The sequence below is a fragment of the Oryza brachyantha genome, chromosome 2 (genome assembly GCF_000231095.2).
Source record: "Oryza brachyantha chromosome 2, ObraRS2, whole genome shotgun sequence".
Classification (NCBI taxonomy): domain Eukaryota; kingdom Viridiplantae; phylum Streptophyta; class Magnoliopsida; order Poales; family Poaceae; genus Oryza; species Oryza brachyantha.
The window spans coordinates 3,465,759-3,482,184 of NC_023164.2; the positions used below are offsets into that span (position 1 = coordinate 3,465,759).

The 16,426-nt window shown below is 43.0% G+C and overlaps 3 protein-coding genes across 3 annotated transcripts; 1 reads left to right on the top strand and 2 right to left on the bottom strand.

The window, feature by feature from the left end:
• The first annotated feature begins 432 nt into the window (after positions 1 to 432).
• On the top strand, positions 433 to 3,292 carry LOC102717037. The gene is made up of 5 exons (XM_006646926.3): positions 433 to 940; positions 1,403 to 1,541; positions 2,250 to 2,476; positions 2,563 to 2,736; positions 2,847 to 3,292. The coding sequence occupies exons 1-5, from the start codon at positions 725 to 727 to the stop codon at positions 2,931 to 2,933; spliced, it is 843 nt and encodes a 280-aa protein (XP_006646989.1). The 5' UTR covers positions 433 to 724; the 3' UTR covers positions 2,934 to 3,292.
• Positions 3,293 to 4,383: 1,091 nt separating this feature from the next.
• On the bottom strand, positions 4,384 to 6,524 carry LOC102706076 (zealexin A1 synthase-like). The gene is made up of 2 exons (XM_040521126.1): positions 5,607 to 6,524; positions 4,384 to 5,174 (listed from the first exon to the last, which is right to left on the bottom strand). The coding sequence occupies exons 1-2, from the start codon at positions 6,522 to 6,524 to the stop codon at positions 4,506 to 4,508; spliced, it is 1,587 nt and encodes a 528-aa protein (XP_040377060.1). The 3' UTR covers positions 4,384 to 4,505.
• Positions 6,525 to 9,666: 3,142 nt separating this feature from the next.
• LOC102706358 (desmethyl-deoxy-podophyllotoxin synthase-like) lies at positions 9,667 to 11,567 on the bottom strand. Its single transcript, XM_006648323.3, has 2 exons — positions 10,656 to 11,567; positions 9,667 to 10,529 (listed from the first exon to the last, which is right to left on the bottom strand). The coding sequence occupies exons 1-2, from the start codon at positions 11,565 to 11,567 to the stop codon at positions 9,903 to 9,905; spliced, it is 1,539 nt and encodes a 512-aa protein (XP_006648386.2). The 3' UTR covers positions 9,667 to 9,902.
• Between the last annotated feature and the right edge of the window lie 4,859 nt (positions 11,568 to 16,426).

The window sequence follows — 16,426 nt, forward strand, 5'->3', positions numbered from 1 at the left end:
TTACATGGCTTGATTTATAATCTAAACATTTATATAAAGTATACATCGATGACAATACAAGACTGAAAATCTTAAACTCCCCACATTCAATTTATTTTAAAACATAGAAAGTTAGCACTTAATATATACTATATTCGTTCTAAACTATACCTATCCCATATTGGATACTTTCTAACAATATAAAGATTAAAAATTCAGAGTATGTTTAAATTTGTTGTAAAAGTAAATGTTAAATTCAGTACTAGATAATCATATTTTAAAAATAAAGAGAGCATTATCGTACATGAACGAATGTGAGTCGTGAAGGTGTGAACCAGGTGGACTCCACCGGTCCACCGTAACCTGCCTAGACATTCCAACGTCCAAAAGCGAGTAATCTACTAGCGATCGATCGAGCTGGCGTGGCGTCGCAGATCGCAATAAAAACTCATCTGGTCGACCGGTTAACCCAACCAACCATCCCCTCCATTTCCCCTTGGGTAATGCGTAGCGGCCGCCTCCGGACTCCGCGACAAATCGTCTGACGCACGCCACCGGAGGCCCACACCGCCGTGGATCGCCGGAGGAGGGGGTCGCCGGCGGCCGGAGCGGCTTCCAGATGGTGGGTGGCGTGGGCTCGGGCGTGGGCGGGGGAGAGTAGTGGTAGCAGCAGCGCGACGACGACGACGACGAGCGGCGGACGGATCTGCGGCGCGGCGAGGCGGAGCGGGCGGCGGGGGCCACCATGTCTGCCGTAGTGTGCGGCAAGAGGTCCTCCTCCATCTTCGCCGACGAGCTCATCCCTTCCTCCCCTCCCTCCCCTTCTCCTCCTCCCCACCACCACCACCCTCCTTCCAAGCGCTCCCGCTGCTCCCCGGCCCGCGCCTTCGAAGAGGCAGCCCACCGCCGGGAGGCGCTCCTGCACCACCTCCTCTCCATCTTCCCCTGCATGGATCCCCAGGTTCGTCTCCGGCCTGACCAAGTGGCTAGCCCTTAATATTATTTATTATTATTAATTTAGAATTATGTAGTGCCTCGAGCAATGGACGCAATAGCTAGATCTCGTTTGATTGAGATGTTTTGCTGATTGATACCAACTATGGTGTTGCGTGAAAGTTGAACATTAGATGGCTAGCTATGGCCTATCCATTTTGCAACCAAGCTTGATTAGGAGTTAAGTAAATGTGATCGGGGATGTAAATGTGATCGACAGATATAATAAGTTGTCATGCTTCCTTAAAGCATAGTGCTAATTTTCTTGTCAATCTGATTGCTATCTGCAATTTGGTATGCATATACTGTCAGAAAACTGGATTGGATTGCTTTCATCATGTGCATTTCTGCAAGTAAAATGGGTTCCCAGCAGTGCTATATGGTATCTATATTTTTAGCTGTTTGCTAATGAGTTTCCACATGGTTTCAGTTACTTGAAAAAGCTCTTGAGGCAACTGGAGATGATTTAGATTCTGCTATAAAGAGTTTGAATAAGCTGTGCCTGGAATCAGCCGTGGTAGGTGAATCTGATAGCGTCCTGCCAGCAGCTCTTAAGTTATCGGCTGAAGGTATGTCTGTTAAATTTACATCTGAAGACAGTTGCATGCTAAACATTCAGGCATGCATTGTTCATACTTTCCTCTCTTGTGCTTGCCCAATTTGATTTTCCATAAACTTGTTAGATACGTGAAACTGTGATTTTGATTATTTGAACACACTGCGTGGCATATTTCCCAACCCTGCTTTTCCCTTACTACACTGTATTACTATTTTTGTTGGCAACTTGCCAACATAATATCACAGATGACAGTAGTGACAAACTGAGCTGCCATGTTCCTTATATCCCGCGCAAACATGGTATGTTTCGGTTTAACTATGCTGTCTTCATTGATGGACGAATCAATTCGAGCAAATCAGTAATACACAATTGCGAGTACTGAGTAGTGTCAAGCTGGAACTATGGCTGTGTATATGAGGTTCTCTAGGCTCAGCATTTGTTTGAAATTGCTGTGTATGTGTCTACTTCATACACGAACAGCAAGCTATCAGTGAGTGTGATCTCATTTTCAGTGGCCTGCTAGGTGACATATTTCGCTAATTATCTTTGATCGCCTCTAGGATATAACAGCTTGATTGGAAACCTATGTTGGCCTGTCTCTCTGAATCATTTGTCTCCTTCATGAATTAAATCCTCCCCTCTCTCCCCCAACCCCAATGCCAACACCAAAATATTTTTTAAAAAGTCTGCTAACTTTTCATTTTGCAATATTGGACAGGTGTTGTGAGTAATGGACATTTGGATGTGCTCACTGAAAACCCACCTGCTACTGAAAACTTTCAGACAAATCATCATGGTTCTGAATGGGTTGAGCTATTTGTTAGAGAGATGATGAGTGCATCAGACATTGATGATGCCCGGGCTCGTGCCTCAAGAGCTCTGGAGGCATTGGAAAAATCAATCATGGAGCGAGTAGGAACTGAAGCAGTGCATAATTTGCACAAGGTACTAACCAGCATCATGTGCACTTTTCATTGATAGTACTTACTCCCAAGGCAGATTGACAAGTAACTTTGCTTTACTTTCCCTAGGAAAATGTGATGCTAAAGGAGCAACTGACAATACATCTGCGAGAGAATGCTGTTCTGAAAAGGGGGGTTGCTATCCAACATGAGCGCCAGAAAGAGTTTGATGAGAGGACCCAGGAGGTTCATAACCTGAAACAACTGGTTTTGCAGTATCAGGAACAGCTAAAAACTCTCGAGGTACTCCATACTCCTGTTGATTTTGATTGTTAGTGATATATCTTCCTTACATATAAATATATAATAAAGTTGCTTTAATGATCCTTTGTGAAATGTTTGACACATTGCAGATAAATAATTATGCACTCAGAGTGCATCTGAAGCAGGCTCAGCAGAACAATTCTATGCCTGGGCGTTTCCCACCTGATGTCTTTTAACATACCTTGCGGGTATTAGTCTCATACTAAACCTTGCCTAGCTACTATATGGCACGAGTGGTTTGACCTTGCTCATGGTGTGGTTTTGAGTAGACTATTCACCCTTAAGTTCAAACCCAATGCGCACCTATCATCATAAACAATTTATGGCCCTCAAAATGGAGGAAGATAATCAACGATTAAGAATCAATTGAGGTACATATCAATGTACATCAGGAAGCTTGATCGTGCTCTCAGATCAGTGTTTGTATGTAAAGTATGAGATGTATTGTACTAGCATTTAATACAAAGTATGAAATAATTTGTTCACTGTATTGTATGTATCCAATGATATATGTACCGGTAAAGAATGTTTATCAGGTGAATGCCTATTCTTTTCTAAATTTATATTAATATATTTTATACAAATTTATTCTTGGATATCTGCACCTGTAACGTGAATGCCTGGTGATTACATCAACCAGAGTACGAGGCGTCGGCATTTCAGTTGTATTATATGCCAATTGGATACATGCACTTCTGTTCTACACGATAACAAAACAGTCGACTAATCGAGTCAGATTATGCCATTGCCATGTCAACATTCAGCAAGCCACATAAACATAAAACTTGATGCCGTCTGCATCATCTCCCTGCATAACTAATCTAACATCAATCAAATTAGGGCCAATTGCATATATGCCACTGATTTGAAGCGGTATTGTAGATTTGCCATTTGGATATAACTGCATATTTGCCATCAAAAACGATAAGAGCACACGATACCTGCCATTGGATTGACTGATTAGATTAACATCGTTAGAAAGTGGTCAAGAAGCCTGAACCATTCCTACAACATAAGCAAAAACAGAGGAATGTTCCAGTAGATCAAGGAGAATTGGTTCACAAACCATATCTGAATGCATGCAAAATTAACATATCTGAATATGTGCACTATATACCGTTCAATGGTGCTCTGGTTGTCGCCTTGTTGCTCTGCATGCTATTGTCGCCGCCACATAGCTGTTGCTGCTGCTGCTCCCTTCCCGCCGCTGCATAGTTGTTGCTGCTGTTGCTCCCTTCCCGCCGCCGCCCTCAGCCATGGCTGCTCTCCCGCCGCCCCAGCCACCGTTGCTCCCCCGCCACCCCCATTCGTTGCTCCCCCGGCGCCACCGCACCTAGCTGCTACCCCCGCCGCCGCTACCAGGCTACCGCTGCCCTTTGCTGCCACCACCCGTGGGGATTAGGGTTCTTGAAGGGAGATAGATCGTGAGATGCAAGGTGAAATGTTTTCTCCTTTTTATGAATTATTTTTATTCTTGAATTGCACTAAATCAAACGGCAGTGGCAAACGGAAGCAACGGGGACCAAAGCCAGTGGCAAATTTGCCATATTTGTTTTTTTAATGGCTATTCCAAGTTAGGGGGTGAAACTAGTGGTAAATTTGCAAATTTCCCATCAAATTACCAGCTTCTCCTTGCATCATTAATCACACACCAACCATCAAATTACCAAGTCCCAGTTTGACCATTTTATTTAGCATTTCACTCATGCGATCCAACCGACCAGGTTACATTTTCACATAACGCTAGGCTAGCACACATGCAGCGCACTGCCATCAGTGGCACCATGGCCGCTCATGGCAGCTCGCGGCGGCACACGGACGGCCGGACGCAGGCAGAGGTCGTTCTTCCGGCGAACGACGACGCCCGTCTCGTCGGCCATGTCCAGCTCCCCCGGCGCAGCTCCACCGGGGAGCTCCCAGTCGAAGTGATACAGCAACGCGGCGAGCGCGAGCTCCACGATGGCATGCGCGAACGCCGGTCCAGGGCACATCCTTCGTCCGGACCCAAATGGTATGTACTCAAAGTCGGTGCCCCTGCAGTCAAACTTGCTATTCTCGAACCGCTCTGGCTTGAACGACTCCGCGTCGTCCCAATACTTGGGGTCCCTGGCGATCGCCCATGCGTTCACGAGCACGTTGGTTCCCGTGGGCACGTCGTACCATAACACTTTGCACGACTCCCCGCACTCCCTCGGGATAAGCATCGGCGCGGCTGGGTGTAGCCTTAGGGTCTCCTTGATGACAAGCTTGAAGTAGGTGAGGCCAACCAAGTCATCTTCGGTGACCGTTGGCTTCCCTTGAAGCTTGTTGCGCAGCTCGGCTTGTGCCTTTTGCATCACTCTTGGGTTTCTCACGACCTCCGACATGGCCCATTGGAGCGATGCTGTTGATGTCTCCGTACCCGCAGCAAATAGATCCTAAAAGGAGATGTCAGAATAGTTAAATTAACATTATATTTACATATTCACAATCAGATGGTTTAGAGCATCCCAACAACACATCTATCCCATCTTCCATATTAGAAATAGAGTATGAAGAGTAAAAAATGATCTCTAGCAGAACATCTATCACATTATTTATTTTTAGATGCCATTCATATTAGGAGAAAGAAACTCCATATTTAGATGTTCACCCTCCATCCTCAAAAGAGATATGGAGAATGTCATGTATAGATAATCTGTTGAAGTATAAAGAGATATGAAGGATAAAACTGTTTTAGATGATCATCTAAATAAAAATATTGATGATCAAATTTAGATAAGCTGCAGGAGATGCTCTAAATGATGAAATGGAAAAAAGAGTTTGATCAATTAGATTGAAGAGAGAAAGTGAGAAACCATGATGCTTACAAGTATGGTGTCTTTGACATCACCCATGGTAAGCGGGACGCCGTGGCATTCTTCCTTCTGTATCCGTAGCAGCACGTCCAAGATGTCCTCCTCGTCGTTGTCCATGGCGGCCTTCCTCTCCTGGTGCTGCCTGATGGCGCAGTCCATGAGCTCAAACATCTTCCGGTGGTTGGCCTCGGCGCGGCGCGCCGTGCCGCTGACGAGGTTGGCTAGCCGCGATGACGGGAACAGGTCGCCGAGGCTGAAGCCGAGGAGGAGCTTGCCCACCTCGGCGACGCCCTCCAGGTACTCGTCCCGCCGCTCGAACCGGTCCCCGATCATGGCGCGCACCGTCGTGTCCGTCACCAGCACGGCGGCGCGCTCGCTCACGTTCACGTCGCCGTCCCCGGCCCGCGCGGCGACGGCGGCGAGGAGGCGCGCCACCTCCTCCTCCCGGACGCGGCGGAACGACCGCACGCGCCGCGGGCCGAGCAGCTCCAGGACGCAGATCTTGCGCAGCCGCCGCCAGTGCGCGCCGTGGCGCGCGAACGCGAGGCCCTCGCCGTCGGCCATCATGACGCGCAGGGTGGGGCTCCGCGGCCGCGACGCGAAGTTGGCGTCCTGCGCCCTGAGGATCTCGCGGGCGGCGTCGGGCGACGAGGCCACCACGAAGGGGACCTCCCCGAGCTTGAGGTACATGAGCGGCGCGTCGTGCCGGCGCGCGAGCTCCGCCATGGCGCGGTGCACGTGGGGCTTGCCCAGAAGGTGGTGCAGGCTGCCGATGACCGGCAGCAGCCACGGCCCCGGCGGAAGCCTCAGCTGGCCGGCGCCATTGCCGCTCGCACGCCTCGCCCTCGCCACCTTGAGCAGCAGGAGAGGGAGCACGAGGAGAGCCAAGAAGAGGTGCAAGTACTCGGCGACGCCCTGCACCATGGCCATGGCGTCCAAGCTAGGTGTTCGACCACTTCGAGTCCATATAGAAAGGTCTCAACAACGCCAAAAAGGAAAAAAAAAAGAAGAAAAAAAAAAGGGCAATGCAGTTTCTGATGCTGAAGCCAGCAATTTCCACTGAGAGTTCAGAGAGTTGTCATCAGTCTCATCTCAAGGCAACATTTTTTTTTTGTTTGATACAATGAAACAAACTAGTGAATGCAAAGCACAGAGAAAATCATCACCTGGATTAATCACTCTACCTGGATACATTGCCAAGCAGTGCATCAGAAGATAAGAACATACAATCCAAGGTTGGACTGTTGCTGTCACCAACTTCAGTTACAAGTGCAGCAACCAGCTTTTTCCTTTTCTTTTGAGAAAATCTCTGTCCTTAATTAAGCAATTGAAGTACACGAGTTACAGACATCCTGGACAAATCGAACTTCTGGCCAAGTTATGAGCATCAACATTGGAATCTCTTCCAATATGAACAAATTCGTCAGTTTGAAAACTTGTTGCCCTTGCCTCGAACTACCCGATGATATGGCCATATGGTCGCGTAACTGCTCATTGGACACTTCTGAGTTCTGACGACGTTGACACCGTCAGTCTTTGCATCCCACCTCTCTATTCCGCCCTATGTTTTTTGCTTAAGCTAATATTTAAATTTTTAACATTAAATTTAGAATATATTTTAAATTTTTTCCTCATAATTAATTTTTTAACATTGACTTTTAGATTACGAATAACTATTTATAAATTATTTTATATTTACAAATATACTGTTTGATTTTTTCTGTTAATAAGCTAAACAATCACCCCATTATCTCTAGGTCTAGTCAAACTAGGTATGCAACTGTTGAAATTGGGCCAAAAAGCACGATAGGCAGCCTGTGGATCATGTGTGAAACCGGCCCCACAAGGCCCATACGGTCCATAATGTGGCCCACGCCGGCACAAAACTCTTAAAGTAGGATCATGAAGAGAAAAGGTTATTTTGCCTCCCTTAACTATCAGTCGAATTTGAAACGCATCCTTTAACTACAAAACCGCATATAGAGGCTCCCTCAACTGTTAAAACGAGTCAAATTACCTCCCTAAGCGGTTTAGAGTGTGGTTTCATAGTATATGGGCCATGCATGACATTTTTGCTCATCTTTGCTCGTTCTTCGTTTCGACGTTGTGTAACAAAAAAAAAATAAAAAATCCCTAATCCTTCCCTTCTCTCTATCTCTCTGATGGTGCTCCAATGAAAGTTGTCGAACACGCGGCCGGTATGCGCTGCTGCGTGTGCGAGCTCATGCTGGCGAGCACCAACTTGCTCAACCATTGCAGCTCCACCGCGAGCCCCTTGCACATGGCGTTGCCGAACATGAAGTTCGTCAACTCGCTCAGCGACTCCCGTCGAGCATCGAGGATCCTTGTAGCCTCGGCGTACGAGCCGCGCTCGGCCGCCACCCATGTTGCCTCCAGCCGGACGCGTTCGAGCTCGACCTCCACCGACTATGCCTCATCACCGTGTCCATATTGGTGCATCGCACATTGATCAGGCACGTGGCGGAGGCGTCGTCCGTGGTGTCAGCTCTCGCACGTCTAGTAAGAGTAGGAACCGCTTGCTAGCATGCTAGTGTGCTAGCTAGCTCATCGGTCACGAGTTATAGACAGTCGACTCCGGTAACCGGTAATGCCAAAAACATTTTTTCTTCTATTCTTCATGACAAGAGAGATAGCTAGCTGTTGTTCTTGGTTGAGTTCATGATTCTCTTTTATTGGTGGAGTGATTTGTTGTTGGCTTTTTTTTTCTTTTTTTTTGCTATTGTCGGCGTGAGAAGAAATATACCCGTTTCTGCCTCCGCAGGATGATTATGTGGTGACGGAGAGAGCGGTGATGTGAGGAGGAAGGTGGGTCCCACTTAGTTTTTTTTTAAAAAAATTGCTAACAACATTGCCACGTAGGCGCCACATATGACAAAAAACCATGCAAACTGCTAAGGGATTTGAGTTGGACTAGTACTAATAGTTGAGGGACTATTTGTATCTGGTTTTGTAGTTGGAGGATAAGAATCGAACTCAGCCCGTAATTGAGGGAGGTAAACTGACCTCGCGGTCTATTTCCAGGAAACCGGATATTTTTTTTTACTTCAGAAGTTCAGACGGCTGTACTCCACAATACAATATAGTGAAGTTCGAGAGCATTTTGGCCATCCTTGAGGAGGTATCATAAGGTACCACTGTTTTCTATGTAAAGTTTGGTACCCTCTAGTCCTACATAGAAAACAGTGGTACCTTCTGGTACCTCCTTCAGAATGGTAAAATTGCTCGAAGTTTGAAGCCTGAACAACGTACTCCCTCCAATTTTTTTATTCAGTATCATTGTTTTTTGGACCTATGTTTGACTATGTATCTTATTAAAAAAATTATGATTTAATTTATTTCTAAAGGAACATTTAGCATCATTATAATTGTTAATATTTATATAATTTTTTGGAATAAGATGGACTGTTAAACTTTAAAAATGACGTTAAATAAAAAAAATTAGAGAGGTACAGACGAAGAAAACAAAAGAAGAAACAAGGCAAGTCCTCAAGAAGGCAAGTCCTGATGGTGAAGGTAGCAATTCGACAGTTTCCACTGAATTCAGTTGTTAACTTTGCAATTGTCATCAGCTTATGCTGGGCAGCTGGGCAATCAAGTTCTTTTGTTGTACGATACAAACAAGGTGTTGATTATTACCTTGATTAGTCACTCCATCTTCATGTATTACCTTGCAGTGCATCAGTAGATGAGAACATACAATTCAAGGTCCTACTGCTGTCATTCATCAACTTCAGTTTACAAGTTCAACAGTTACCTTTCAGATTGTCATCAATGGCGGTAATTTCTGTTGCATGCTGCATCATGCTAGCTGGTCAGTTGTGTGGTGTCATACGTATTGTTTCTCAGAGATAATACGAGAGATTGCATAGTAGCATTGTACTAGGTAGAGGTCCAAATCTAAAACGGTTTGAGTTGTGAAGGTGACAAAAGGTAGCTTCATGCCTTCACCCTTCCTATATATGTTCTGGAAAAGTAACTAAAGGTAGTAACTTTTTAACGTAAAATTTGGTACCGAGTTACTTTACGTTAGGAAAAAAGTGTAGCGCTCTATTCTTACAAAATTAAGGATTTATAGTGTTTGGCTTGAATTTAACTCCATCATACAAGTACCCGAGAGCAGGTGTCTTGCTAAACAAGCCCTAAGAGCATGGACTATATTGCATGAGTATAATTTTTCTCTAATTATTAACCAGAGATTTGACCGCGTACATTTTTTTATCAAACAATGGAAGGAACACACTAGATCTCAATGTTCTATAACATTTGGGTCTGAAAAGCAGCTACACACTAAGGTGTTGTATGGAGTGGCACATGAACGACAACATCTAAATATAGGTCATTCTTTTTTCTAACGGTGATGCCCATCTCTTCTGTCATGTCTAGATCGCCTGGCTTCACCCCACCAGGAAGGCTCCAATCAAAGTGATAGAGAAGGGTAGCAAGAGCGAGTTCTACGTTTGTCAATGCAAACATTATGCCAGGGCACATTCTTCGTCCGGCTCCGAATGGTAAGAACTCGAAGTCCATACCTTTGAAGTCAACTTTGCTGTCCTCAAACCGCTCAGGCTTAAACTCTTCAGGGTCATCCCAATATTTAGAGTCTCTGCCAATCGCCCATGCATTTACAAGCACAGTAGTGCCCTTTGGCACATCATATCCAAGGATCTTGCATGACTCCCTAGACTCTCGAGGAAGGAGCAAAGGTGCTGGCAGATGCAACCTCAGTGTCTCCTTGATAACGAGCTTTAGATAATTTAGATTGATCAAGTCTTCCTCGACCACCTTTGGCTTTCCTCGCAGATTGTCGCGCAACTCGGCTTGCGCTTTCTTCATTACTCTTGGGTTCCTCATGAGCTCCGACATGCCCCATTGGATTGTCGTCGCTGATGTCTCACTTCCGGCGCTGAAAAGATCCTACAAAACATCACAATTATCAATTTAAATGAGATAAATACCAGAAATTAAATGAATCGAAACGAAGAGAAAGAAATTAAATTAAAAAGAAGAGAAACATTTGGTTGGAAGTGATGCTGTGCTTACTAGGATCACGGCTTTGATGATTCCCATGGTGAGGGGCACGTCGAGGCCACCTCCCTTCTGTATCCTCAAGAGGACATCCACCAGATCGTCGTCTTCCACCACGTCGCCGTTCGCCGCCGCCGCGGCTCGCCGCTCCTGGTGCTGCTCGATTGCGCAGTCCATGAGCTCGAAGTTCTTGCGGTGATTCTCGCGCGCCCGCCGCGCCCCGCCGGTGACGAAGCTGGCGAGCCACGACGACGGGAACAGGTCGCCGATGCTGAACCCTGAGACGAGCTTCAGCCCTTCGGCGAGGATCTCCAGGAACTCGTCCCGTCTCTTGAACCTGTCCCCGATCATGGCGCGCACCGCCGAGTCGGTGATGAGCACGGCGATCCGCTCGCTGACGTTGACGGGCTCGCCCGGAGCCGCCGCGGCGATGGCCGCGGCGAGGCGGGCGGCCTCCTCCTCCCTGACGCGGCGGAACGACTGGACGCGGCGGGCGGAGAGCAGCTCGAGGATGGCGATCCGGCGGAGCTGCCGCCACAGGTCGCCGTAGGGCGCGAACACGAGGCCCTCCCCGTCGGCCATCATGATCTTGACGGTGGGGCTCCACGGCCGCGTCGCGAACGCCACGTCGTGCGTCCGCATCACTTCCCGCGCGGCGTCCGGCGACGAGGCCACTACCACGGGCACCTCGCCGAGCCTGAGGTACATGAGCGGCGCGTCCATCCGGCGCGCGAGGTCGGCCAGCGCGCGGTGCACGAGCGGCTTCCCGGCGAGGTGGTGCAGGCTGCCGATGACCGGCAGCCGCCACGGCCCCGGTGGCAGCCTGATGCCGTCGCCGCCGTCGCGCTTCCTCAGCCGGACGATCACGAGCAGAGCCACGACGAGGCCGGCGTAGTGGTAGTAACTGTAACGCATTGGTTCCTCCATCTTTATCGCTGGCTTTGCTGCCTACACAGAGTAAAGCATATATATCTTCTGGCTACAGCTTTTAGGAAAAACTGTTTATACTAGAAGCTGCTCAAACGGTCCATAATTTTTTAGATTCTGGAAAATAAACTAAGAATTCAGAAGTTGGGTTTAGAAGCTTTTCTAGATTCTCAGAAGCTGAAGCTGTTTCTCAGAATCTAAAGCTTATCCAAATAGACCCATAGTACTGGTCATAGTGGCGTTAGATTCACATGACAGTGACTAAATAATGTTTGGCATGTGTGTACCCATCTGTCTAACTTCATGTCTATCTATATCTATCTATATTGACATTGATATTCATATCTATCTCTATATCTATCTATATTAATATTCATATCTATATCTATATCGTATCTTTATTTATTTAGAAACTTTGAGAGATCTTCTACTGTAATAACTACAAAGATTTGTGTATTGATTAGGCAGATTTTATTATCAATAAGTGGATCATAACTAAGAATCCATATTAAGTAACAAATAAAATCGACCATGTTATGGATTCCTTAGTTCTACATTTTTTTTCTAGTTTCAAAATTAACAAACACACACTTACCATTTTTGGACAATATCAACTTAAGTTGTGTTTGCAGTGAGTGAAGTAGAAGAAGAAGATAAAACAAAATGAGATATCTTATTAGCTATTGCAAACTTTAAAATAAATCAATATGTTTTTTAAAAACAATTTTAATTTTAGATAGAATTTTTTTTGCAAAAATTACACCGATTATAGCTGTTTTGGAATTTTCTTTCTTCCCCTTAAGAACGAACACACCCTTAGGATGTTTTACATTTTATCCTAAGATTCAAAATTAAATTTAAACCGCTATAATTTAGAAAGCAAAACACTGTATTTAGAGGTCTTTTACAGTTCTCCTAACTTACCTCTCTAGAGGTAAGAACTAAAATAAATCTTAGCCATTGATTATTTATCCATTTTTCAAATAAAAATATTTTATTTATCTCAACTAAAGGATCATCGTGCAAGAAAAAACCGACACGGTTAATTGTTCTATCCAAACTTAATGCGTGATTAGTCATGCATACCAACAATTAAGGATACTAATTTGACAGGACATGACCGTCAATTAATAATTTTACATGTAATTAAGTTTAAAATGTCAACTTTGTCATATTGGAGATCACACTTAATAAATATAAACCTGGATACCACAAAATTAAATTAAATTTCATAAGTACCTTTGTAAACACTATATTTTTTTACATTGGTTTACAATTAACTTCTGCATGCAATATTCTATCTGAATTTCACATGTTTGGAATACTGGTGCCTTTAATTTCACAGATTTGAAATTGGAACATGATATTTCAAGTCAACTGATCTTAGCTGTGAGTTCAATTTACAAATATTTACTTACCTTGTTAAGCTAGTTGTTCTTAATGGAACCTGCAACACAAATACTTTCTTTCCTTGCTAGAGCAGGTACAATAGCAGACTATAAGCTAGCTATAAGCATATTTTGAAGAGATAAGATGTGAGAGAGAAGAGAGGTGGACTACTAATTTATAGCCAGCTGCACACGGGCTCCAAGACAAAATGTGTATATGACATATGTGACCATGTATCGATGTTTTGTAGGTATGAATTGGTTATTAGATTGACTAGAGATGAATTGAAGCCAGTAGTTATCTATACTATTGAACTTGCTCTTACGAAGTCATACCACCAGCAATCTAAAATACCATATCACCCGTTGGATCGAACACCAATGACCGGTTCAAATATACTTGGAGCAACTTAAATATCCACGTATTTAACATGCGATTAAAATTTGAATTTTTATAAACACATCACAGTAGCCTATACCGTACCACATATGTGTTGACGAATAGTTTATCTAATGACTGATTGATTACTTAACTACAGCCGGCCAGGTGCTAATTAATCACAAACTTAGTTGCTAATCTCGAGGGAGAGCTAGCACAAGATCCGGGCATTGCAATGCACGCGCCTACAGCCAAAACCGGCCGCCGGCCAGCCAGCGTCGCCGCCGTCATCGTCGACACGTCCTCGTGCCGTCGCCGCCGGCAGCCGGCCGGCTCATCGATTGAACCGTAAGTCCGTCACTGCCTGATAAGATGCGAGGATTTATAGACGAATCTGAGATAAGATTAAATCATCTTGATACGAAATAGAGGGAGTATTAATTTATACATAGCCATCAACCAAACTATATATACTTAAGAGTAAAAACCAACCACAACTAAGGCTGCGTTTAGTCGCAGCTAACTTATTCGGCGGGAAAGACATACTAATACTAATATATTAGTACATGATTAATTAATCATTAATTATAAAAATTGAGAATTAGATTAATATAATTTTCTAAGCAACTTGCTTATAGATACTTTTTTTAAAAAGTTTCGTCGTTTAGCGGTTCGAAAAGAGTGCACTGAAAAACGAGAAAATTTAAAGAAGTAAATCTGGTTAGTAAAATGGAAGAACGTTCCTTGTTGATAGGGTGGGGTTTTTGATGTGGCGCTCGATTAATCCAAGGTTTTGCAAATAGTCTGATATGCTCTGATGGGGGAGCTGATAATTAATTAACGTGCAGTGGCCATATATGTGTCTGGTAGTTGGCGATCGACTTGGTCGGAGCCAGCATGGACGGTGACGGCCAGGGCCGGCTTGGAAGGCCTAGAGGAACTCGATCGCGCTATAACATTTTTACTCGTAGAATATACTTTATTTTATAAATTATTAGTCATATAAAGTAACACAAATAAATTTACGAGAGTTGTATTATGGTCATAATTCTCGATACATAACGTTGATATGAAAGTGTATATATATATATACACCTCCATATATATTTCTGCTTTTTTTTTCAATAGAAAGTACAAACTCTATACATATGGTTATATCATTCATATGAGATTTAACATTGTCTATATTTTCTGTTGGGTGGGAGCAGAAATAGTTATAAAAATATTTTTCATCATGAACGTGAAGGGAATAGCTACACCTGGTAGTAAGATCTAATTTTCACACACATATATATAGGCATAGCGTCTTTTTACGGTTCAATAAATTGATCTTCTTGTTTTCATTTTTTTTCTTTTCTGGAACACGATAAATTCTTCCTAGGCACATTCTAATGAACACCTAAAATGACGAAGGAAAATAAGCAGCTAAAAACTAAAATGGTCCTAACCTATTATCAAACAGATTATCATCATCTATAAATATTTATGAGTTAAGGAACGACCTAATTTTCAAACTAAGTGGTGATCGTGTGCCTTTTTGAGAAAAAACAAAATGATATATTTATAAAAAAATTAAATAAAACTTTTATATAGTGTTATTAGTGATCTAAAAACAAAGTTAAAAAATAGAAAATTTAATTTTTATATTATAAGCATAAATATAAATAAAAAGATGACACCGTAAATCATCGAGTGACTAGTATCAAACTACCGATATAAGTATGTCACTGTGAAACTCATCGACTCAAGAGTGCACTTCATCATAGCGTTTTTTTTCCCTTAAAATCACAAGAATGTAACTATAATATAAAATTAAAGTATAATTACAATTTAATTAGCATGGGAATTACACATAATAACTAGTATGCACTCCACTGTCATGTAAGTTTCATGCAAATGAAAAAAATACACATAGCATGGTGCTAGTTACATTGCAATTATATACTGCTTATAGTACAATTATATATCTGGTTACACTGTAATTACACTATAGTTACATTCGTGTGACTTTAAAGAAAAAAAATCACACGAATGACTTTACAGTTACACTATTACATTAGCAAAAACCGATCGACAATCCTCCCTAGGCCTCCATTTTGGGTGTCCTAACCGCCGGCGTACGGCCGGATACGCTGTCCGGCCATTAATCCCGGCCGTCAGGAGCCAAAACGAAAGCATATATAAGTGAATAGTGTGGTGATGAATCTTTAGATTGAACGGCAACAGAATATCTCGAATGTATGTGAATTATAGCCCTATGCTACTGCGAAGGATCCTGTTTTTTCACGTACCTGATCGGACGATTGTCTACAATAACGGAGAATCCTTAACGTACTACCTCCGTCCCTAAATATTTAACATCGTTAACTTTTTAATGCATGTTTGACCATTCGTTTTATTTAAAAAATTTACATAATTACTAATTATTTTTATATTATTTTATTTATTGTTAAGTATACTTTTATGCATATATATAACTTTACATATTTTATAAAATAATTTGAATAAGACGAATGACCAAATATGTATAAAAAAATCAACGGCATCAAACATTTAGTGACGGAGGAAGTACTACGTTAGAACTTAACATACAAAAATCCATGTCAACTACAGCGTTCAATACTCTCTCCACTCTTTTATTTGATACTGTTATATATGGATCACTATTTGTTTTATTAGAAAATATATAATTACTAATTATTTTGTTGTGATTTAATTTATATTATAAAAAACACCTTAAACATGACTTATAATCTCGTATGTTCACGTAAAAATTAAATAAAACGAATAGTTAAGCGTTGATCTAAAAATCAACGACAACAAATTAAAAAAAATTAGGGAGAACATCCCTATACTAGACGGCGCTTGTTACTGCAGTGAAACTGAAACAACGACGTTGGCAAGGTTCATTGCGAATCACAGGGTAGACAACAACCCCTATTACCTTTTGCATATATAGGTAAGGTAAGATGTCATTGTTGCTTGCTTTGGCGCGTTTGAAGTTGACGTGTCCCACTTGTCTAATCAGTGCACGTAAAACATAAAAAGATATTAGCAAATGATTAATTGAGTTTTAGCTTTTGTAAACTTGA

Coding starts and splice junctions, on each gene's coding strand:
- LOC102717037 (XM_006646926.3), top strand. CDS start 725: ATGTCTGCCGTAGTGTGCGGCAAGAGGTCCTCCTCCATCTTCGCCGAC. Junction 1,542..2,249: donor TCTTAAGTTATCGGCTGAAG/GTATGTCTGTTA, acceptor AATATTGGACAG/GTGTTGTGAGTAATGGACAT. Junction 2,737..2,846: donor AACAGCTAAAAACTCTCGAG/GTACTCCATACT, acceptor GACACATTGCAG/ATAAATAATTATGCACTCAG.
- LOC102706076 (XM_040521126.1), bottom strand. CDS start 6,524: ATGGCCATGGTGCAGGGCGTCGCCGAGTACTTGCACCTCTTCTTGGCT. Junction 5,175..5,606: donor ATGTCAAAGACACCATACTT/GTAAGCATCATG, acceptor ATCTCCTTTTAG/GATCTATTTGCTGCGGGTAC.
- LOC102706358 (XM_006648323.3), bottom strand. CDS start 11,567: ATGGAGGAACCAATGCGTTACAGTTACTACCACTACGCCGGCCTCGTC. Junction 10,530..10,655: donor TCATCAAAGCCGTGATCCTA/GTAAGCACAGCA, acceptor GATGTTTTGTAG/GATCTTTTCAGCGCCGGAAG.